This window comes from Struthio camelus, chromosome 15 (assembly GCF_040807025.1).
Source record: "Struthio camelus isolate bStrCam1 chromosome 15, bStrCam1.hap1, whole genome shotgun sequence".
NCBI classification, from domain to species: domain Eukaryota; kingdom Metazoa; phylum Chordata; class Aves; order Struthioniformes; family Struthionidae; genus Struthio; species Struthio camelus.
Genome location: NC_090956.1, coordinates 3754386 through 3778323, shown reverse-complemented (window position 1 = coordinate 3778323; position 23938 = coordinate 3754386). Strand labels below are relative to the sequence as shown.

The 23938-nt window shown below is 44.0% G+C and overlaps 2 protein-coding genes across 9 annotated transcripts in view; one reads left to right on the top strand and one right to left on the bottom strand.

The window, feature by feature from the left end:
• TOM1L2 (target of myb1 like 2 membrane trafficking protein) overlaps window positions 1–6414 on the bottom strand; it is a 58927-nt gene extending 52513 nt beyond the window's left edge. For 3 of the 5 annotated variants that reach the window (XM_068907789.1, XM_068907790.1, XM_068907791.1), the window contains exon 1: window positions 6315–6414. In XM_068907789.1, coding sequence (XP_068763890.1) covers window positions 6315–6366 — 52 coding nt within the window. In that variant the 5' untranslated portion in view covers window positions 6367–6414. The remainder of the gene's footprint in view (window positions 1–6314) is intronic. The other 2 variants (XM_068907792.1, XM_068907793.1) reach the window with 1 other exon arrangement.
• A 387-nt stretch (window positions 6415–6801) lies between these two features.
• Window positions 6802–23305, top strand: DRC3 (dynein regulatory complex subunit 3). Of its 4 annotated transcripts, none has more exons than XM_068908389.1 (14): window positions 6802–6872; window positions 7544–7660; window positions 8411–8584; window positions 9999–10115; window positions 11627–11793; window positions 12390–12536; window positions 13691–13810; window positions 14709–14821; window positions 16099–16273; window positions 18757–18888; window positions 20174–20244; window positions 20883–21006; window positions 22487–22618; window positions 22805–23303. In XM_068908389.1, exons 3-14 carry the CDS (start codon window positions 8428–8430, stop codon window positions 22916–22918), a joined length of 1569 nt encoding a protein of 522 aa, XP_068764490.1. In that variant the 5' UTR covers window positions 6802–6872; window positions 7544–7660; window positions 8411–8427; the 3' UTR covers window positions 22919–23303. The 4 variants fall into 4 exon arrangements, with proteins under 4 accessions (XP_068764490.1, XP_068764487.1, XP_068764491.1 ...); XM_068908386.1 differs by having other exon boundaries at window positions 6815–6872; window positions 9966–10115; window positions 22805–23305; XM_068908390.1 differs by lacking the exons at window positions 22487–22618; window positions 22805–23303 and having other exon boundaries at window positions 6815–6872; window positions 9966–10115; window positions 20174–20285; window positions 20823–20904.
• The last annotated feature ends 633 nt before the right edge of the window (window positions 23306–23938 follow it).

The window sequence follows — 23938 nt, the reverse complement described above, 5'->3', positions numbered from 1 at the left end:
CGTCTCCCTAGTTATTTAGCGTATTTTAAATATAAGGCTTAAAAATCTGCAGAGTACACGAACAGAGCAGTGTCAAACTGGGAACCGGCTGTCCTCACATTGCAACCTGGTACATATAGATTTATATTAGAAGCATATGGAATATACATTTAAGCATACTGTGCTGGAGGAGATAAAACTGCATTACTCTAAAATACATGCTCTAATACCTTCATGAACTACAATCTGCTTTTGTGCCCATAAAATAAATCCAGTCTTAGGAACCCAGTATTAAATGGTATTATACTAATTATCCAGCTTCATACATGTATGTAGTTTCCCCAAGTTGCTAGATTCATGACTCAGTATTTCTTCGCTCCTTTAAAAGCAAAGATACCCATTTTTGTATTTTACGGAAATTTTCTTCACAACATAATCCATTATCATGAAATGAAAACAGATCCAAACAATATTATGAAACTAAAAGCACTTTATCTGAGTGTCTTTTGCTAACACAATTCTATATGAACATTGGAGGGCTGAATTTTAATGACTGACCAGCTAGGTGAGTTGACATAAATGTATTTTAGAAACTTTCAGGAGAATACTTTCTCTGCCCTCTTCACTGTGGGCAAAGACAATGTTCATCTTTCTGATATAGCATATGCTGTGGACATCTGATAGTAAGACAAGTTATTGCTATCCTGTACTGAGAAAACCTACCTTAAGATCAGGGCACAATACTTCAGTGGTCTGTGCAAGAACGAGAATCTTTCTCAGGACTTGCTATTTTACTACAATGGAATTCACAAAAAGATAGATGATTCAGACCCCAACAGCATGGTGCAAACATTTAATTCTCATTGGTACCAGATCCTAAGGTGATGGTGTGCTCTTTGAACACTGAGTTCTGCCCTTGGAAAAAGGGTTTTCCCTAAAAAAATAATTACACTTGCAAGCACAGCAAAGCTGCAGATTTATTCTGAAAGGGATTTAAGCAAATTGTAGACAAGAAAGCATGGGATAATTCCTCCTACAGGATTACAACGGACCGTTCATCATAATATATCTCTCTATTTCTGCATGGAGTTATCCATTTATTTATTTATTTATTTATTTAGGGACGACTTAATTATTTTAAGTCTCAGGAAAATCTTAAGATACGGGAAACCTGAAAAAAGTTCTGAAGTGTTTCTTATGAAGAAAAGAAAATAAAAAGGTGTTTAGACACCCCCAAGCTATGCCAGTTTCTCATTTCAAAAAAAGAGAGAGGAAAACAAAACAACAGCGCTGGAAACATACTCTGCACCATATTTATCATCAATTTAACAGCCTTGAATGGAAACTGCAAGTGCTTTGATAAAAATCAATTGAAAAGCTGTCTGCTTCACTGTTGCTTCAATAAAGTGCCTCTGTGTCCTTCGCTGAAACCCTAAGCCTCCTTAAACAATACTCCTTATTAAATCACAGCACTGTGTCTCCTCTGAACATAAGACTCCAAGGCAAGTGCCCAATCCTACATCCCATATTCAAAGCTCTCTTCACCAAGAGGAACCAAGGCTGTAAACCAGCATCTTCTGATCAATACTTCAATCCCCAATCATGCAGGACAGTGAGAAGAGTCACTTAATTTCTACTATATTGTTAAAAAGTAATTTTTAGGTTCCTGCGCATTTAACTCGGGTGTTGGACCTCTCTTCCTGGAAGCATTTGGCTCAGAGTCAAACAGATTTAAGACTGCGATGAGAAAGGCGGACTTCAGCAATTCACATCACAGCCCTTACCAGTGCCAATACGAAATCCAGACCCGAGTGTTTTCTGCCTGCTTACCTGCAAGGAGCCCATTTCACACACCACTGCTTGAACTTGGCCCTTCACACCTGAGGGAGTTGAGGGGGGCAAGTAGCAAGACTTAGTTTGGATTCAAATAAACAAACATTCTCCTGAAGCGTTTTCAAAGTCCCCAGAGTATAAAAAGTACTACAAAATTTAACCGTTTCACTGTTTCCTCATGTGTAAGACATATGGCATATATCAAATAAGCAGCACGAGCAAAAATGTCACCATTACTCCATGTTCTCCAATTTCAATCAATTTTAATCATCTAAGCTGTTCTTGCTAACCTATGGTAAGGATATTTGTTCTAAGAACCTTGAATAGAGTGGTGACACTTCAGATGGCTCCCTTCAACAAAGAAGGATAAAAATGCAATTTACAGTAGGTCACCGAATCTCAAGGCAAATTCTTGCTACTGTCAATTGTGGCTTTTTCCTCAGGCCAGTCTACCTCCAGATACCAAGCACTTTGTCTCCACTGTTTGACTACACATCTTCCTGTATTCCTCCTACTCCCAGGTCAGGAGCGTTCTTCGAAGTAGTCTTCCTCGAGGAATCTAGTCTACCTGCGCTCATACAAATTCACAATATTGACTGAGAAAAATAAAATAAACAATTCAGTCATAAGAACTGGCCCAACTCCCAGTACCACAAAGAATCCTAAATAGACACATCAGCCCTAACGCAGTCCCAGAGACCCGAAGCATCCAGTTCCACCCCTCAGATACTTTCCAACTCTCTCAGAAAGACTGGGTCTGGGGCTGATGGTAAGGCCATCCCTCAACTGTCTGAGCTGGGCTCAACCAGAAGAATGCAATGCAAGATGAAAGTGGAAACTCCAGTGGTCTTTTGGGGTCCACACCCAGCAACAGAGACTGCTGCTGGATTCACGGGAAGCCGGGCACTGATTAAAAGCACGCCACTTGCCAGAAGCAACAGCTGCCACATTCCACACAAAAGCCTGCCCCATGATCTTCACAAGAAGGCCTATTAGAAAGCACTGACAACTGACAAAAGCAACATTATGAAGTGGCGAAGGGACTAGGAAGACTTCTAAGTCTGATGGGATGCTGAAAAGCATCATTTACCCATTAAGTCTGTGAGAAGCAATGGATTCTGCTACATAACCCTGAACAAGCTTCTTAGTCTATACATAAAATGGTGCTATTACCTTGTTTCACTGCAACCTCGGGTATAAAGCAATATGGAAAGGGTAAAACATTTTTTAAATAAATTCAGGAAGCTCCGAGGCACACTGCAACAGCTGACTGACTACCTTCCACATAAAAACCTGCTGAAAACCACCCACTCAACTCTGGAGACAACATTTATAGAGAAGAAAAGACAGTTCAGCGTCCACAGGTCAATCAAAGTATTAAAAACAAATTAAGGGAGGTTTGTAATTAGTAGCAATGGTGAAGTTTTATATTTTCTCTTATGTGACCACTGGAAACTAAACAAAGACTACCAAACAAGCCACTTGCCAAAAATCAGGTAGCTTTCGCATATGAGGAACCCTGCTCCCATTAAATTGGCACTTTAGATGCAAGAGACTCTATCCATCTCCATTACAAATCCTCTGAGCTCATCCTAGCATTACTTTCCCACATTAAGCAAAAGAGTTAACATAAAAAGCCTGCCTAGCTTCAGACATTATCCAGATGAAGAGAAGGGGGAAAAGAGAAAATCCCTTGTATTAACACCCTCAGCTCTCCCAAAACCTTTTCCGATATCTTTGTTCTGTCAGACCTGGCATTTATCTGAAGACATTGTCTAGCCCTAATTAAATCTTTATGTGAACCACTGCTACTTCCTGGCAGAGAACATGCATTCTTGGTGTGCTGATGGACCTACATAATTTTCACTTCTCCCTTATGGTGAGTGTTAGGCCTTGCTTGAAAACATCACAACTGTGTTCAACACAATATGTTTAAACAGAAATATGAAATTATTCAGTTCCTTTTAAAGAATGAAGAGAAACATAAGTGAAAATTATATCCCACAAGCTCAATGAAAAAAAAAAAAAACTGTGGAAACACAGAGCAAATAGTGCTGCCTGAGAACAAGGCATGCTTTTGTTTTACTGTTGTCTCAGAAAGGCATAACTGGCAGTGATATAAGAAGCAGTAAAATTTCTCTTCCAAAATAAAATCTGCAGCTATCTCTTCCCCTCCCGACGCACAAACAAATTTTGCATTATGGGAAGTCGCTTTATAAACCCCTCATACACACCTAACCGTATCTGATGAAGATAGCTCCCTCAGAACTTTGTGTTAGAAGTCTTTAAGTTGGCAGCTATTGCTCGTTCAAAGAGAACAAGGGGATATAAGAGCTATGCAAATTTTTAAACTCCCCAGTTAGAAAGGCAGAAAGCTAGAAAAGCAGATTTTATTGTTAAAAAACCCAATAATTATGTCTTAAAGAGGCCCCTTTAAATTACTTACTGATGCTAAAGGAATCTGACATTAAATAGATTAGAAATTATTGCCTTCCCTAACAATGCTTATTGTAGATGCCTTGTCCAAGCAGCAAAGCAGACAGCTGTCCTGGCAGATGTTATCAGATGGCCAAACACAACAAAGCAAATTCACTTTAAAATCATATTTAACTTTCACAGTTCTTGTTATTATCCTCAAATTCTCAGCACTTCTCTCCCTAACCAAAAGAAATAAACACCCCAGATGGCTAAAGAAAAACAGCAAGATATACATATGCTCTGTATAGCCTGACAAAGCAAGAGTCCAGCCATCTTCAAAGCACAGTGTGAGATTTAACCATTTAAGAGCCTTTTAGTTCTACAATGGGGCATCTCTGCATGTGTGGGTGAGACTACTATAAAACATCTTTGGGGTTGTGAGGTCATGACCAGATACTCTGCAAAATTTTTCCACTTTATTTGCCACTGACACAAGTCTTCCGTCAATCCATAAATTAATGTAGAACAGCTATAGATTATACTTCACATAGCTATAGATTATGCTATCTATAACCCTTAAATAAGGCATTAGGATTACTGTCCCTTAAGAAACAAATCAAGACACAAAGAAATTAAGAGCATGGTCTCACTGGAGAGGGATACTGGTACAATAGCATTCAACTGAACATCGCTTTGGCTTCTGGGAGTGTATGCCAAGGCTTCTGTGCTGCAGGAACCTGAGCCAGACTATTGTTCTTTCCCACCGAAAAGTGGGAGATCTTGTATTTCTTTGGGGCCTAAAAGCAGAAAGCGGGAGGGAATGACAGCTCATGCAGCTGTGGGCAACTTATTAACCTCTGCAAAAGCAGAGTCTGGGCTTTCTCCCATGGTCCCAGCTGTGACAGCCCAGATCAAAACCAGACTTGCCACAGATGAGAATGAACGTATGTGTAGGAGGGAAGGAGTAGACATAGCAACCCCGTAAGGGCTTGGCTAATTTTACAGTGACAATATACTCAAAACAATCTGCCTAATGTTAACAGATCATTAGCAAAACAACAATTCAAGCTCTGGGCTGAAGACTGAGCAGGTGCTTATACCTCTAAACCTCGTCACCTTCCCTACATATGCACAGGTCCTTAGAGGTTTCAACACTTTGGGAACAGGACGGCTGAGGCTGAAGAACATAACAATTCTGTAACAAGGCGCTCACATGCAGGGAAGGGAGCTGGAGGAAGCACACAACTTTCCTTCATCCATCAACTGTCTTGAAGTGGAGTAGCTCCTTCCTCATAGCAACCAGAAGCCCAGAACCCTGGCCTAACCCCAAAACTGCTAACCCCTGAACCCTCTGTCACCCACAGAGCCCTCCACTAACCCCCAGAGATAAACACTGAGTCCTCAGAGCCCCTCAAGAAGCCCTAGAGCACCCACACATCCTGATAGCTCCCCATTACCTCCACAGACCCCACCAATCCCCAGAGATCCACCCTACCTCCAGAAACCCTGCACTACCTCCACAGACCCCACCAATCCCCAGAGATCCGCCCTACCTCCAGAAACCCTGCACTACCTCCACAGACCTCACCAATCCCCAGAGATCCGCCCTACCTCCAGAAACCTCCCACTACTCCACAGCCCCCTATTAACACCCACAGGCCTCTCACTGCCTCCAGAGATCCCCATTAACTCCTGCAGATCCCCCATTAGCTCCAGAGTCCCCTGTTGATGCCACAGTTGTCCTTCTGCCTCCAGAGTCTCCCATTAACCCCCACAGATCCTCCCACTGCCCTCAGAGACCCCGATTAATGTCCAGAGGCCCTCCACTGCCTTCAGAGCCCCCTATTAATCCCCTTAGTTCCCCTACTGCCTCCAGAGACCCCCATTAACCCCCACAGAAGGCCCCATCGCCTCCAGAGACCCCCATCAACGCCCGGAGATCCCCATTACCTCAAGCCCCCCTCCCTGCAGCAATCCCCCAAAACCCCCACAGGCCCTCACCACCCCCAGTGTCCCCAGTAACCCTCAGAGCCTCCTCCAACTTCCCCCGCCCCGAGCTCCCAGCGGCCTCCAGCCGGCCTTACCGAGGCTCTGCCCCACCGGGGTGCTGAACGGGTTCCCCAGCAGAAACTCCATCTTGGGATGACAACAAACAGCGGCCCGGCGGCCCCCCCTCCCCCACCCCGCCCTGACTGGCACCCGCCCCCACCAACCGCAGCATACCCTGCCAGGCGAGGCCCGCCTCCTTGCATCCGATTGGGCCGAGACTGCACTCCCCGTGGTCTCACAGGTTAAAGAGCGTGTCCATCACTGTCAAGTGAAGGACCCGCCCCGTCGGTAATCCACGCCCTCCAGTTGATCGACAGCAGGGATATCGCTATAGGCATTCACCATTGGGCAACTGCCAAACCGTTCTCTAAGACTATTGGGCAAGTTCCACGTCAATCACAAGTGCTTCCTCCCGCCCCAAGGGCACGGTGCCCGCTCTGATTGGCTGACACCGTTTTCTCGCGCTCTGATTGCTAGACAGCCTTCCCACCCACTCCCTGACCATTGGCGGCTCAGCTTGTCACGTGGCCTTGCTTAGCAACGGGCCTGGGCTTCCGTAGCAGTCGGCTTGGAGGCCTGGGGCTGAGGCGCAGGTGGGAGCGGGGCGGTGGAGGGGGCCAGGCCGGGGGCCTGGGGCGCCGCAGAGGTCGGGGGGCCGGGGGCTTGGAGGACCGGGGCCTGGAGGCCGGGCAGCCGTGGGGCTGAGGCCCCAGGACGGCTTGGGATGGGGCCTGGGGAGGCCAAGGGGCCTGGGGTCTCTGGTCCCTGCAGGCAGCCACAGCGGCCAGCAGCCCCCTTCTCAGGGGGAAGGAGGGGAGCCCGCCTGGGTTAGTGTCACCTGGATAGGGAGGGTGAGAGGCACCGTCCTGGGCCCTGCAGCGCCTGGGGGTGTTGGGGGATGCGGAGTTGCTTCCCAGGCCTGGGCTTGTGCCGATGGTGAGCAGCAGCACCTTGTCTGGGTGATGCATCCACTGCTCTCATTTCCGCAGTGCCCAGATTGCTCCTGCAGAGTGTCAGCAGGCTGCAGACCTTGACGGTTTGGTTAGATCTGTGGCACTAACATTAGCTAAAGAGATGACAGACAAATGCAAGGAAAAGGCAGTGGAAAGTCCAGCAGGTCACAGATGAATGAATCCATGATGTGCTGCTATTCCTTGGGCTGTGTTGAACATGGTCATATAGAGAGTTGGTTTGTTACTTAAAAGCATGGTTAGGATGGAATTATCTAAATTCAAGCATTTCTCATTCCTGTGCTCCTATGCAGAGAAATCAGCCAAACTTTTTCCATGAAGTGAAGGTTTGAAGATTCAGGTCCTTCATACTGAGTCTGTGCGCAGTTCCAGAAAGACAAGCAGCCTCATTGCCTCCAGGGAAACGTTAGGTATATTTAAATAACAAAGCAAGGGCAGAGAGTTAGGAATTGTGGATTTCCTAAATCAGTTGTCAGAGTGAACGTATAAGTGTTCAATGCTATATATTGACTGAAATACACTGCCTCGGTCAGATGACCCTTACTGTGGATCTCTATTCAGTGTTTGCTTTAGCGAATCATTGCTATTGTTTATAAGTTTTCCTCCTTCCCCAAATTTGTTTTTATTTTCATTATGAAATCAGTGTTTAAAATTTAGCAAACTGCTGTTACTAACATATGGTCTCTTACTCTATAAATCAAACCTTCCTATAATGGTAAACTTGCCTTTCAAAACTAGATTTATGTGGTATACAGAGCCTTGAATAGGCCATTTCCATAAAGATGGATTTCAGCAACAAGTGACTGCCATGTGAAGGATCCTTCCGTACAAAACACTCGTTGTTTATAGGGCACAGGGCCTCCTTTAGCTGTTCTGTTTATCTGGCCAAATATTTACATTCTTTATGGAAAACTCTCAAATATGGTGTGAAGTTTGCCTGTTGTAACCTGCTAAAGTTGCCTGCCTGTACGGTTGTGCTCAGCGTAGCATCAGTGACTTTGTGGTAAAAGTAAAATACCTCTTTGATATCATCCGTGAGGTATTAAATCCTCTCAATACCCAGCTATGTTTTTGTTATCTTTGGAACTGTTATGCCATTTCAATAAATTTTGGAAATGGTAGCCAGGCAGTGGCTTTATTTATTTATTTTTTCTTTTAAGGCGCTTATCATCTAAAAATGAGTCAATTATACAATATCATTGAGCCAAATGTGATCAGCGAAGAAATGGTTCAGAAAGCTGTGGAAGAGCAAAGTCAAGATGAGGCAGGGCAGCTTGCCAAAAGGGAAGGTATTAGTTTTAAAGACGTCACAGAGCTACAGTTCAGTTTTAGAAGTGAGTATCAGAATATATATATTATATGTTTATTTATTAGAGGGTAGAAGAATTAAGCATTGAGTGGCTAACTGGCAATTATGTAATCATGATTAGCTTGGATTTGGTATATGAATAGTAAGGGACTGGACTTACATTTTTAGTCATACTTGTATGAAGTAGTTTCAGTAGAGAGAGCTGGGGGGCTTTGCTGATTGATAACTTTAAAGCTGCTTAACTTTGTGCTATTATTGTCACTGCCGTTCTTATTTAACATTTATATTGTGGTGACACCTACAGGCCATAGGCCTGTTGGGCCCTTTTATATGTGGACAAATCAAATGCTGGCCAAGCTGTTAGTGACCATCGCTGGCTATTACGTGAGGGCTATTTGGTAGCTTATGGCGATGACAGTTCAATTCAGTGGCCTCCCCTGGCCACCCATAGCATTAGGCCACCTTGCCTTTTACTGTCAAACCAGACATAAACTTGCATTCAAAAAACAAAAAAAAAAAGAAAAAAGAAAAAGAAGAACATCTGGCTCACTATTTGAGTATTTTCGGGGTACGTAATTTCATGGACAAAATCTGCTTTTGCTTATTCATTGTGTGCTCCAGTAAAATGTGTACTAAGAAACTCAGAGGATACACGCACTTCCTGTTACTTGATTCTGCATACATTTGTGTGCAAATCAGAACATGGCACTGCGTGAGTATTTAATGCATGCAGTTCCTTGCTTTACATTGCACTCGCTAAACAATAGCACCTAACAAAATCTTCAGGGAATTCATTGGCATAAAGAGAATTGGGGTGAGAATGTTTCATATTTTGTCACCTTGGTTCTAGTGTTTTCCTGTAATGCCTAACAGCCTGCCCTTGTGATGGAGTTTCTGGAGAAAGCTAAATGCAGTGATATTGATCAGCTCTGAACTGCAGCCTTCACAGAAACAGTAGTCCCCGACCTGCTCTCCTGTAATGAGAATTTCAGGGGCAGGAGAGTAACTTACAAAAGCAGTAGCTGGCTGCCAGGAGCCTGCAAATGCAGAGGAAAGCAGAGGTTCATCCCAAACCTCGCTCTTGGAGCTGGAAAGCAAAATGAATGTCAAGGCCTCCTGGTAGTAGATTCATAAAGCCGCTCTTGACTGCAGTGCTGTAGTCAGCACCGCCTTAGTGACTCATTGGCATCACTGATTAGCAGTGTGTGCTGGTGCAGGACACTGAGGTTAACCTGGCTGCTGCGCTGAAATCCTCATCCAGCCAGTGGACCTCTCAGCTCTCGCCAGGGCAGTCATCACACGCTATTGTAGCCTGCTGAAAATCATTTTGGAGGCAAGACTGACCTATTTTGCTGGTGTAAGAAAGTGTGTGCGCTAAACTGAAACCTGCCTCGCATAAAAAGCAGATTTGTTTTGTTTTGTTTTTCCTGTGGCTTTAGATATTCTGCAGATTGATAATCTGTGGCAGTTTGAGAATCTGACTAAATTGCAGCTGGACAACAACATCATTGAGAAGATAGAAGCTCTAGAGAGTCTGGTTCACCTTCTATGGCTTGGTGAGATACAGGCATGTGAGGTTGGATGCCTTCACAGGTGCAAAGTAACCTGCAGTTAAACCAGGATGTCACATTCCTTCTCAAATACAACTGATGGGAGCTTTCCCAGGGATGGCTGTCAGCTGTCTGCGTGTTTCCTGATTTGATTGTCAAATGTCAAAAGGCATGAATGTTATTTAAAAAAAATGGCTTTAATGTATTTGGTGTGGCAGGAACAGCAAGCTAAGAATTCATAGTTGTTTCCAGGGTTTGTACAGCGGTAACTTTCAGAAATACTTACGAAAACACCTCTGTGATTCAGAAGCCTGTATTCTGTTTTCAGAGGTAATACAGGCACTTCAGAGCCTAGAACCCGCAGAAAGGCAACGGTGCCTTTACCCTTGCACACTTGAGGGCTCCTCTTTGTTGCTGTTTCAAGAAGCGACCATCTTTGTAGTCTTATGTGACTTCTTTCAACTAATACATTGGGGTACTAATAGCAGTGTCATACAGTGGTGCAGGCCTGTGGCCTGGCCGCTACAGATTCACAGCTTAAAGCATTCTCTGTGAACTGCAGCCACATTACTGGGTTGCAGTGTAAATATATCTTAAGTCACCAGTGCAAACAGCATGTAGGGCTTTGGTTCCTAAGCACATCTTGAAATGTCCTTCCCCCCAGTTGTCTGCCCCGTCCCGCTGCACAGATGACTAATGCACTTGTGAATCAACAGCTCATCGCTGCAGTGGGAGCAGAGCGTTTTGAAGCACGCTCGTGAGTTTCAGTTTGCCTAGAGGTTCTGGTGGTTCAGCACCAGCTGCATGAGTGTCTCAGCCGTCTGTGCACTGGGATGATGCAGACAGCTGGTAACCTCATCAGCCCTCTTTGGGTTCCCAAAGCACTCGGTATTGGCCTGAGGGTAAATATTGCCCTCAGTCATGATGAATTGAAGTGTTAGGATAGATTTTTCAGGCAGAATAAGATGAGGGACTATAAAAAAGTGAAATAGCTATAGTGAACGTATGCTCTTGTGCATCTCCATTGACAACAGGGCAGTTAATGAGCATGGAACTGGCATATGCTGGCCCTATGGGAATTGCTATATTGGGGGTCATTGGTGTGGCAGGCAAGAGTTGGCAAGAAACAAGGCAAGTGGGGTCAAATTGGTCACAGAAAACCCTCTTTAGGGGCATTTCCTTACCTCTTTTCTTGTATTTTGGGTTTCCCGCTAAGGTAGAAATCACTTTCAGGTTGTGCGTGTAGTCCTCGCATAGACTGACTGCAACAATTCCTCTAAGTTACAAGTTGCATGGACAGTCATAAGCAGGAGATTCCCTTATTGCTTCCTGACCCAAAGAATGATGATTTTATGCTGAGCCTTTTCTGTGGGACACTGAGCAACCCTGAGGAAGATACTCCATATAAATTCTAAAATCAAGAGTCAGGCTAAATGCAGGGTCTGAGTCGGGGTGTTCTACTACAGCTAACTTGACTTGGTGCTTGTAAAACTCTTGCTTTCTAAACTCTTCCACAGATTTGTCCTTCAATAATATTGAAGTCATTGAGGGCCTGGATACCCTTGTTAAACTGCAGGACCTGAGCCTCTACAATAACAGAATATCTAAAATTGAGCACATGGACACGTTACAAGACCTACAGATTTTTTCAATAGGAAAGAATAACCTGGCCACTTTAGAAGACGTGAGTGCCTCTGGCTTTCCAAGTGTCCCATATCAAATATTATTAAACTGACATTTGCCACTACATCTGAGCCCTCCTTAGAGGAGAAAATTCTCCTTAGGATTTCACTTCCTCTGTAGACTGAGTTATGGTTTTGGTAAGCTATCCAGGTATGAAGTGCTTACTTCAGCTATTTCTCTTTTAGATTATTCACTCATGGGCGACCTGGCTTTGTTGCTGTTGCCATCCATAGCAAAATTCCTATCAGTTTCCATGAGAGCTGGAAAAGGAATAAGTAGCTATCAGAAAAGGAAGGAACGGAGGCTAGGATTTATTTGGGGCTCTCTGAGAGCAGTTTACTAATCTATGATCCCTGACTTGTCCACCACCCAGCTAAAGGCCTTCTCTCCAGACCCATCATTTATATATCCATGATATGAATTATAAGCATTTCCTTTCCCAAATAAAACCATTAGAAACTCGTAATTTAATGTCACCTATGCTTGGTAGTTGAGCAGGATACGTATTGCAGCATAGTTCTGATAAGTGCAACAAATTTCAAAGCTGTGTATTTCCACAACGCTGCGAAGTACAGCACCTCTTTCCTCTTGGCATAGGTGATCTATCTCAGGAGGTTTAAAAACTTACGCACACTGAATCTCATGGGGAACCCTCTCTGTGACAATGAGCAGTATGCACCGTTTACAGTCGCTCACCTTCCAGAGCTGGTATACTTGGACTTCAAGCTTGTGAGTGACACTATGGTAAGTATTTCTGCGTTCTCTTCATGTGAAACTGGGTACCAGCACCACATAGAGCATTTTGCTTTGTTGCTATGCCCGCAATATCCTAGCGTTTCAGTCTGGTTCCCTGAAGAAATTAGGCTTTTGGAATCATGCAGTGTGTGTTCTGTGTTTGCCTAACAGCTCTGAACCTGTGGGCCAAATTATATCAAATCTGACAGAGGCAGAGGTGTCAAACGTATTATGTTCTCACAGGTTTTGTGAAAATCGGTGCCTGAGTGTGGGGGAGAGGCCTTGTTAATGTTGCTATAGAGAGGCTGCAGTGTGAGTGCAAGACTTCTTAGAGAACAGGGAATCTCAGAGGAGATAAATCTTGAGACACGAATCCAGAAAAACAAGCTTGGTGGTCCTGCTCGTTTCAGTAGCTGACTGACAGGTTATCCAGGCAACCAGGTGCCATCCAAATGGGCTTCCCATTCCTGATTCTTTAGAACAGAACAGTCCGTCAGCTGTGGTTGCCTATGTGACTGCTTTTTGGTCCCAAGGCTCAAAGGAACACAGAAAAAAATTTTAATAACCAAAGATCATGATTAATTTGAAATTTACTTAGCACAGAACAGGAGCTGTATTTGGAATATATATTACTCTTATCAGAGGACTGGAAGGGCTCTTCAGGTCATTGAGTCCAGTCCCTGCTCATGCAGACAATATGTCATAGAGTCGCGTACTTAAATTTGTCAAGCTTGAGTTTAAAACTAATTAGGTTCTTGCCCCTGCTGCTACCTTGCCATCCACTCCTCAAAAGATCCATCTCCTCCCTAGTAAATGTATTAAACCCACTAGCTGATCAAATCAGAGCTCAAATTCTAAAAGTCAAAACAGGGCCTCTTGCTTAAAAAAAGAGAAAAAAAATTGGGAAATCGAGAGAGGAAAGTTTCTTGAGTCCAAATCAGCTCAGATGCATTGAATGCAGAGGCCGAGTAATACGCTAACAGAAAGCGGGATGAGGAACGGATTAGAAACGTCATAGGCAGTTTAATATAAAGCACAGAAAAGAGTGGGGATGTGGATGTCATTCAGATGCATGTTACAGAAAGACTGACTGCTTGTGCCTAGATTTATTTGGCAGTGCTGGATAACCTAATCAGAATATTTTCTTTCTTTATATTTCTCAGCGAGAAGCTGCAGTTTTAAAGTACCAGTATTCTACTGAACCACTGAAACAGGTGGAGGCCCAGGCTCTGGCTCAGCTGGAGGAAAAGCAGGCAAAGCAGAATGAACTGGAGTACCACAAGGTATGTTTTCCTTGGCTGGTTGTCCCAGGGGAAAGAAGTGCAACAGATATTGACTTCTCTTTTAACCTGCTTGAAGATTTAATTAGGGGTTAACATTGACTATGCTAAAACTGAGACTAGGATTAATCTCTTAATCTCATCTTTTGAATGAAATCAGGAACTGCTGTAGAAAATACATGACATGGAGGAACATAACTCTTTTGGCTGAACAGTGACATTACCCATATAAACACTGAGAAGCTAAATAGTAAAGCATTCTTGAGGTTCTTATCAGCCTGACATTAGATGAAGAAAATTACAGGTCTGAGGGAACTGTTAGTATTTTCATGGTGCAGTGACTTGTTTTCTCCTTCACACTAACTTAATGCTTTTTATTAGTTTTATGGTAAACTCTTCAGGGCTTTCAGAGATCACCGTAGTCCTGTGAACTGAAAACAAGACCAGTTGTGGTCTGGATCTGTGTCCTAGGCCTCCAGAAGATCAGACTGGCTGAAGTGCAGGAAGAGGAGGCAGGAAGGAGACCTGCAGCTCTTCCCTCTGACCCTCCCCAAAGTCCACTGACTCCTTATCTGAAAGGCTTAACAAGCGTGGCAGTGTGTAGTTGTATGTGATAATGTTTTATATTAGATTAAATGGTATTGTCTCTCCTTAGGCTAGACAGTTATAGCAGCAAAGCCACATGTGAACTAAGATGTTTTCCACTGAAAGTGCAGGGTGCTTTCGTGATTGGGGATAAACATTGTGTTGAGGTAACTGTGACCGCATGGAAGAGCTTTACTTGTACGTTGCACCAGTGTTCCTATGCTAGTAAAGTGCTTCTAGTATAGATACATCCTAAGGATTGGCAGCAGGTTGGTACTCTTTATTTTACTTGCGTTGTTTTTGATTCTTTTCAAAGACAGCCTTTGTCGAGTACCTGAATGGATCCTTCCTCTTTGAGAGTATGTATGAAGAGGATGCGGAAGCTGCCAAACTGGCTTACCTCCCTGGAGTGGGTGACCTGCTGCAGGCATATCCTTCCTGGGTTTAGAAGACCTAGAGCTAAAACCTAATGACTTGAGCTAAGAAGGAGGTGCATCAACAGGGGCTCTTCATCTGTTGCTTTTGTCCAGGACTGAAAGCTACATTGATCTAAGATCTGAGACAGAAATTTCTGTGTTCAGTTTTGGAATGGTTCCAAAAAACACTGCAAAACTGTGAGACCACTGACAGTTTTCATGAGATATCAGGCCTTAAATATGAGGGCTACAAACAAATGGTTTATACCGTTGGCAAGCTGGCCGACCCAGCTTGAAACATCCCATTTGTATAACCACTCACTTCTATCACCAACAAATCACGAGGTACCAGCGTTTTAAATTCTCACCATTGTAATTACCATATTCCTTTTTCTTCACTTGAAGCAGACATAATTTTAGTAGCCTTCTTTTCTGACCTTTCAGGGAAAAGGCTTTGTACTTTCTTTAAGTGTGGAATCCTTTAAACTTTAAAATGAGCTATGCGATAAATCTCTTGTCGGTTAGATTGCAAGAGCACAGTTGCTAAAATCATGCTGAAATTGAAGTGGTAGGAGATAGGAACGGACTAATCGGAACGATACGAGTCACATATCTCACAACCTGCCAGAGCTGGCAACATGAAGTTTTCAGGCCAGCGCTTTTTTTCTGATCGTTGCTCCTACACGAGGGATCAGAAAGCAGACACTTTTGTTTTTTCTTTTCTCATTCAGATTAATAGAGTATTGTCAAGGCCAGTAACTTGACCTTCCTTAAAATTGCATTACGCTGTTGGGGAAAAATGCATCACAGCTTAACTACAATAGACTCTAGAAACAATTCCATTGCCAAGATAATAGCAGAAGAAAAATTGATGTTATTTTTGTGATGCTACCAAGCCAGTAGTTTATTCTGTACCCTGGCTGTAGGCTCCAGAGCTGTATTTATTAACTACACAGACACTGTATTCACAGTTGTAAAGACAGATAGCGTTGTATGCTTCATTCTGTATGCTGTGTCAGAAAAGAGTCAGAGAAATATACACGTTTCCATTTTTCTCAAGGTCTTTTTCCCTTCGAGCTCCCACAGCTTTCTCCTGCCCTTAAGACAGAAAAAGCCTACGCATAAAATGCGAATGGGTGACCCGGTCCTGCTGGACAGAAGAACACTTGGCACCCTGCTCCAGGCAAGAACCGCAGAGTTTACATAACAGTAACTTGTACCACTCCAATTTGCAGAGCTAGAGGAATGTTGCTCCACTGAACAAACAAAATACCTTGACTCTGGTGTCACGTACAGGAAGGAGTTTGTCTCAGTTTGTGAAAATCTGTTTAACTATGGTCTGAAACAGTATGAAAAACGAGAAGCTGAAGTCTCCGATTTCTATGAGAGCCTTGATGAAGCATTAACAGCCAACCAAGAGCAAGGCAGAAAAATAATCCTGGAGTTTGAAAATCGGAACAGAACGGTAATTTTGCTAAACTTAGTTTGAGATGTGATTTCTCTACATCGCATGTCAGATTTTAGTTTTGCTGACCACTGGCATAACTTCATTAAAATTAGGAAAATGATTCTGGATTTACACTGCTGTAATAGGAACTGGCACTTGGTTCCTTATCCATTTACATGTTTCTTACAATATAGACCTATACTAAGCAATTATGTTATGTTAGCTAATATGATTTCAGTAACCAACATAATGTTAAAAGTGCTTTAGTAGTTCACATAGGAAAGGAATTGGGGATTTAAAGTTATATCAGTAGATGGAGTTTTCAACCCTTTAGCCGAACGACAACCAGCTAACGCTGACAGCCTTTATCTATATGGCTAATTCAGCATAGGACAGAATTAACGTGTCATGGCATTATCACATTGTCCACAAAGATAGCAGTTTTTCAAGGTGCACAGAAAAAAAAGTGGTCAAATATCTTTTCATTGACATTTTTCTGTCCTCTGGAAAACTTACTGGTCTTCAAGAAAATGAAAATGCTCACTGTTTCTTTTACTTTTGAAATTTTTTATGAAATCGATTTAAGAAAAAAAAAAAAATCTATTCTTTGGTTTTAATGCCACTCCCCTTCTTTTTGTCTGAGGCCTCCAAGAGTTCTTCCTTCACTGAAAAAGGGGGAAGAAAACCAAGGAAATTGCAGTGTTCAGTTTGTTTGCAAGTTGTTTTCCTTCAAATTGTTTTGTCAACAGCAACAGCTCAAAGAATTTTAACAGAAAAAATAGGTAAACTTATTGTATTTCTAGTCTCTTTTTTTTAAGCAGACTATCCTTTTTCATTCTACTGGGACTCAACTACAGTCATCCATTGTGACTGTTAAAGGCGTAGCTTCTAGCTGGATCCCTTTCTAACCATGTATAATAGATGGATCGTTATGTTGTTTCCACAGAAAAATAAGGGAGGCTAAAGCCTGGTAAAACTGTCAGCTGAGCAGAACGAGGCCCTGACAACTGCCGGCAGGCAGAGTCACGAGCGCTCACTCTCTTTGAAAACCAGGTCACTTTTATTTAGGTGCCTTGTCACAAGCTGGCAGCCTGCTGAGTCATTCTCTTCCTGGGTCCTTGAACCTTGCTGACTCATGCTGGCAAATAGACTGTATTAACCCTAATTGGAACGAGTTTCTAGCCTTACTAGAAGGCAAAGTATAAAGGCTGATTTGCATATTCTGTTATCTTGCACTTGAATTCCCAATATGTTCACAGCAAAAACATAGCAGAGGTCAGATGTTGGCAGTTTGTCTTTGATGGCTTACAGGCTCAGCTATGGATCGAGCTGCTAGAATAGGACACGTTGGTCAGTGTGACAGTTCTCACATAAATATGGAGGGCTTGGTGTCAAAACTGAAGACTTGTCTTTTAACAGCATTTCCTGATTGGCTGTTTAAAAGTGATGGAGGAGTTCAAAAAGTGCAGAGGTCCCAACAGACTGACATTTGTAAACTGTTCTTAGTGTTTGTCTATCTGTAATCCTTTCATGCAAGCTTGGTTAGCTTGTAAAATAGCTCTGCTCTCTAAAGTTAAGGAGCAAAGAAGCTTTACAGCCCTTGAACTTTCAAGTTTTTGATCCCAGAGGTGTGGCTTGAATTGCTTGGGAGTTTTTCACGGGCCCCCTAACTTCTTTAAATTAGAAAGGAAAATACTTTGCTCTCTCCCCCCCCCCCCCCTTTAAACACTGTAAAGCTTGGGTAATCTAGTCTCTTCTTAGAAGCAAGTCTTGGCAATGATTCCGGTCAAAATTCTCTCTTTTAGCCCATTCCATTGCCTCTAAGGAAGAGTGGATTAGACATCTTAAAACATTTTTTTTCTCTCCTATTAACATTTGATTATTAACTTATTTTAAGCATGCTTGAAAATAATACATTGCTTAGCATAGGAGGATTTTTTGGATTCAAGAAATAATAAATCTTGTCTGATACAAAACTGACATCAATATTTAAAAATGAAGGGCAATACTTCCTTGCTGTAACAGGAAGTCAGGATGTGAAAGGTATTCCATATGCAGAATACTACATCCTGACCCTATGGAAGTCAATCCAGATTCTCCTTCACTTCAAGGGGATCCAGATTTAGGCCTGCGTTTCTTTCGGAGAAGTAATTGTTAATCTCTCTTTTATGGCCAGCAATGTCAAGAATCTAATATTTTTCCCTCGCAATGTGTCAAAAGGGGAGCCAAAGTTGGAAGCATGAGAGGAGAAGTCATTTGCTGACTGGAGCATGAGCAAGAGTTTTTCACTGATTTCACTGCATTGCTATTGGATTGTTAACATTGTAGCATACCTCAGCACACTTGACTACCCAGTATGTAAATCTGGAGACTTACTGAATCATCACATTTCGTTTCAGCTAATCAGCAGCAGAACTTTTCTCACATGTGTAACAAGTTAATTAAATTGCAATGGAGTGCTGAACACAAACTATAAGTAATTTATGTATCTCTGTGTTTAGACGCTGGATGAGATTCAGGACGTCAGTAGTTACGATATCGCTGAGTCTAAGCTAGCTGAGTACAATGAGGACATACTTCAGCTGTCAGAAACGCTCATGACCTTGGAAATGCGGACAGTTGACCAGCTGGAGGTAAGGTTCAGACATATACCTGTTAAGACTCACATCTAGAACGCCGGTGGTGGTGGGGGGGTGTGTCCTTTTTTGTTGCTGCACCCCTCTGTTTAGTAGCCCATGGTACTAGGAGAGTATATAGTTTTACGAGGCAGGCTCATGTTTTCTCTCCACCTTATTCTTTCCCTGCTCAGGGTCATCAGTGTGAGAGTCAGGCCCTGGACACTGATACATTGCAACAGACTTCTGTTTCTCAGAGCTGAGTACAGTATTTCCTTCACATCTGTCCTAGTTGATTTCCTAGACTTCAGAGAAAAGGACTTGAGGTCATTCAGTCATTTCATAGGTCTGTGTACAAAAGTTGCTGCATAGTGTAGGATATTCATTTGGGATTCTAGAGGTGTAATTCTTTGAAGCTGATCTTTGTAATCTTAGCAATTCATAGCACACATTCCTGCTCAGCTTACTGCATTTGTTTGCATAATGGCTGCCTTTTTTCTTCCCAGACTTTCCCTCAAAAACTAGGGCAGGGCTGCAAATGGGCATCTTTCTCTCTCTCTCTCTCTCTCTCTTTTTTTTTTTTTTTTTTTTTTTTAGTAATCTGTTAAGGGCTCCTGCTTGCTAGTTTGTGAATGTGCATGACAGAGAGCAAGAGCTCCAAATGGATTCCTCAATACATCAGGACTGTGCCTTTTAATGTTATCTGAATTGGTCCTAATGTATTTACGATCACGGATGGAAAGATCAGAAGCGTTCCCTTCTGGATGTGCAAGGTTCTGGTGGCTGTATTTGAACTGTTGTAGTGAGATGTTAAGTGCAAGACCTAAAAGATTCTCCATCAGCCGTTTCTGAGAGAGGTAATAGGTAGCAGCAGGTTTAGTATCTGAGGACTAAAACAAAAGCTGCAATAAGCCTGGGAGTTGGTTATGCTTCTGACAAGAGGCTCCTTGTACCTGCAAGGAGACTGCAGCATGGCAGTTTGCAGAAATACAGCATTCTCTGTGCATTTTATATATGAGGGTAAGAAGTGATCAGCTGGCTTCCTCCAGAGGCCAGGTGAAAGTATCATTCAATCAACTTCCTTCCAATAAATCGATTCTGATTTTCTGTCTGTCACATACCAATGCAGAAAAGAAACTCCTGCAGCACTTTCAAAACAGCTCATGTGCTTGAGGCAGTTCATACTCGTTCACTAATAACAACAGTGAATCCAAGTTATAATGGATTTTTGATTATTCCAAGACTCTCTTCTCTGTTGATGCAAGTGTTCATTACAACATTTCCTCTTTTTCCCTCTGTTAAGGAACTAATAAAGGATTTTGAAAGAAACATTGCTGAGCTAGTGTCAACATTCACTGAAAACGTTCAGGGGATATATCCTTTTGAAAGTATATTCGCCTGGATGTCCAAGTGAGGTACGTATACCGCACTTCTAAATCCAGAATTGAGCCATCAGAATAGAATTGGATTTTTTTTTCATTAATAGAAAAGGCCTTTTCCCAGCTTTTCCCAGAGGTCTTCTGTATTTTTCTTAGCCAAACTATACAAGTGCCATATGCTTCCCAGATCAACAGTAGCAGGGGGATGAAATTTCAGGTGCCAAACTTCTTTCTGGGGAGTCTCTAGAAGGCATAAGAGGCTCTGATTAAATTCTCCCTTGCTGAACATCTGTAGCACTTGGACAACGTTTTACCCTTTGAGACTTCCTTTGTTCTCCAGGCAGGCATGACAACTCTTGGAAAATCTGGTTAGACTGTTTTCTGTATGCGTTCCTGACATAGTAGCCAATGAAATACCTACAATTCCTCTTTAAGTTTCTTTTCTATTGCTGATGTGTTGCCTGCAACGAGGACGCAAGGCAACAGAGCACTTTTCTGCAAACCCGCATTAGGGTTAGCAGCCCTCTCTTATGCAGTATGTTGCTCTTTCTGAGTCTCAGCATTTAATTATAGCAGGTCAAGTTTCATCTCAAAGTGAACAATGTGGTCAGCCTTTTCCTTAATCATCTGTACGATGGCCCAGTGCCGAGACCTGGAAAACCGTCATCATGAAAAGCTGCTAGAGATCTCAGTCAACATGCTGGAGAAATCCGTCAAGAACGAGCTTGACAAGAATTTGCCAGATGACGTTCGAATGGTGAGGACACAAAAAAAATGGAGCTCTGGAAGAGAGCGAGCAATAAAAGGAGGCCACAGCCTCTTCTCAGAAGGGATGGTTTTTAGGGAGGCTTAGTATAGCTAGAGCTATGTCTAAACTAGAGCTTAACTTCCTTCCAGATGGCCCCAGCTGCCTGGCTGAACTACAGCACTGCTGGGCATCTTTGCTGACTAGGAAAGAGCATGACTGCACTGCAGGTTTCCCTGGGCTCTGCAAGAGCTGGTGGCAGCAGCCCAGGAGAGGTGCCGAGTAAATCTCTCTCCTACCTTCAGCACAACTCAATTCTCTGGCTCACTTCCAGGCAGCCCCAAACCAGCAGGCATTTAGGCATCTTCTTTGCTGCACTCAGCTGGTTTTGTAAGGCCTTGCCCACTCCTGGAGAATCCAAACACTGCTGTGACTCCCTTGCCCTGGGATTCTGTTTGCTTCAGTGATTTCAGAACCCCTTCCCAGAGCTCTCCCAGCCTCTTAGCTGTCCTGGAGGCAGGACATGGCTTTTCAAATGGGTTCACCCACTGAGGCTTTAGTCTTGCTGTGATATTAAAGATCCCAAGAGCTCTTCGAAACGCACAAAGATCATTGCAGTGCTCCAGTCAGCAACATTGTTGACCTTTTTTCCTCCGTTATTCTTTCATTTAGTAGCTAATTGACTTAAGTTTTGCATTCACTGTCTTTTTGCTCTGTCCAGATTATTCCAGCCCCCCCCTCCCCCCCCCCTTACTCTGGGTAATCACAAGCTGACAGACACAAAACAGACCCCTCAGCCCCCTGGGGGAGCTCCCTGCTTTATAGCCTGTGCAGATGGCTGTGGTTACGCACTGCTGCTGTGCACCCATTTTGCCTCACCGCCATCCATTTCCATGGAGAAGCAATCTTCATTTGTTCAACAGCTGCACTTGGCTGCAGGAGGAGAGTCATTACGGTTTAGTGAAGCCACCCTCTATTTAAAACCACGGGGGAAGTCGCTGCCTCTATTAGAAGCTAGGGCTCTACAAAAATGAAGATTTACAGCCAGTGCCACCAGTTCAAGAGACCCTTCCAAGTGTGATTTTCCACTTCCCGCACCTGCTGGGCTAGGCATGCTGGAGCATATGCAGCCTTGCTTCAACGACAGCTGCCCACAGGGGCCTGCCGTGTGCTGCGAGGCAGCAGAGCGCGCAGGAGCAGGCATTGGCTCTCTGCTCTAGCTTGTCAGGCAGGTGAGGGCAAGGGAGCTGCCTTAGTTTCCCCATCTGTACAAGGGTTAATACTCCTTTACAGCTGTAGCGAGGCCTGGGCACATACTTCCAAATGATAAAGCACTGGGTTCATCCCAATGACTAGGGCTCCGTCAGTACAACACAGCGGTCTTATTTTCTTCCCCCAGGCAGAGCAGTTACTGCACTGCTAATTCTGAGCTCTGCTGCTTTGCTGCACACCCGCCTCCCCCCTCCCCTGATCTGGTCACATTACCTCCTAGCTTTTTGTGGACAAAAACACCATTGTCAACGCAGTGAACGCATCCCACGACATCCACCTGTTGAAGATTGATAACCGAGAGGGTGACATCCTCAGCAATGTACATCGCTGGCAGGCCTCTGTGACAGAGAAGGTAAGGGATCCTCCTGTTCTTGTGAGGATGAGGCACAGACAGGTCTGGTCAGGGGGTGCCAGGTCGGGTCTGAGCAGCAAGGACACTGCTAGGAAAGAACACCCTCCCTTTCGCTGGGCCCCTGCGTGCTACAGCCAGTGACCTTGAGAATGCTGTGGATTCAGGGCTTGGTTTGAATCTGTTCAGGCTCTCCAAAACGAGATTGACAGAAACCGCAACCGTGTCAAAGAGATCATTCAGTACATTGACTATCTCCAAGAGGAGCTGGAAAACATGGAGGCCCTGGAGCCGCCAGAGTAGGTATGCCATGGGCTGGGCAGGTGCCTTTCTGGGGTGCACACAGGACAGCCCCCAGCAGCAGAATACCTAACAGGGGCAGTTATACCTCAACTGTCTGGCCAGAGGCATGCTCCTTCCTCCATCCCACCAGAAACTGCAAATAAAAGATGCTTATTGACTGTGGAAAAGCACCTGAAACCTTGTGTTTTCCATCACATTGGCATGAAACCCATTTAGACAGAGCTCAGACCTGGTCACAAGGGGTTATGGATCAGCTGTGAGCTGATTGAACCAAATCATCGCAGCACATCATGCCTGAAAGGTTTAGTACCTGCAAGCACAGCAGCAGGAACCTGTGAGCCACAGGCACACAGCAGCAGCCTGGGAGAAGAGTGCTCTCCATCAAACCACCCCCAAAATAATGGCAGGTTTCCAGCTCAGCAAGCAGAAGCTGGCTGAGGCTCTGTGCTCTGGGGAGCCTTGTCTTCTCACCGCCTCTTGCAAAGGCAGCTTTCTGCAGCATGAACAGAGCAGCCCCCAGCTAGCAGGAAGGGAAATCAATGGTTCCACTGGAGCTCACACACTGCTGCTCACAACAGCCAAGCGAGGAGTCATTAATTCCCCTCCTTGCTCGGTGACAGCAGCTGCTACGCTCGCATGTGGTCAGCTTCTGAGGAACGATGCTGGCCAGTGTGGTACTGCTAGAAGCAAGCAGCGACAAGAAAGGTGGGAAGGCTAAATGAAAGCACGGCTGCATATGCACTCTGGGGAAGAGAGAGATCTCTCTGAAAGCACTGTGGCTGAGGCTGCCTGACTGTACACAGGCTTAGGTTTTTGAGGATGGCTGGTGCCTAGGTTCCCCCCTCTCTTGCTCCAGTGCTGCAGTCAGCTCCCTGCTACTCCTTGGCTGCAAGGACAGGGCGCCTAGCATGGTGGGGAGTGGGGTGGGGGGGGGAAATCAAACAGAAGTTCAGAGAAGGCAAATCTGTTTGCTAGCTAGCGTCTGCTCGGCTCTGCTCCCTGTCTTTCTCTGCCTGCAGC

What these genes read in the sequence shown, in the direction of transcription:
- DRC3 (XM_068908386.1), top strand. Translation starts at nt 8,428, where the DNA reads ATGAGTCAATTATACAATATCATTGAGCCAAATGTGATCAGCGAAGAA. An exon ending in GTGGGTGACCTGCTGCAGGC is followed by an intron (nt 14,822 to 16,098) that starts ATATCCTTCCTG and finishes CTCTGGTGTCAC; the next exon opens with GTACAGGAAGGAGTTTGTCT. An exon ending in AGGCCTCTGTGACAGAGAAG is followed by an intron (nt 22,619 to 22,804) that starts GTAAGGGATCCT and finishes GAATCTGTTCAG; the next exon opens with GCTCTCCAAAACGAGATTGA.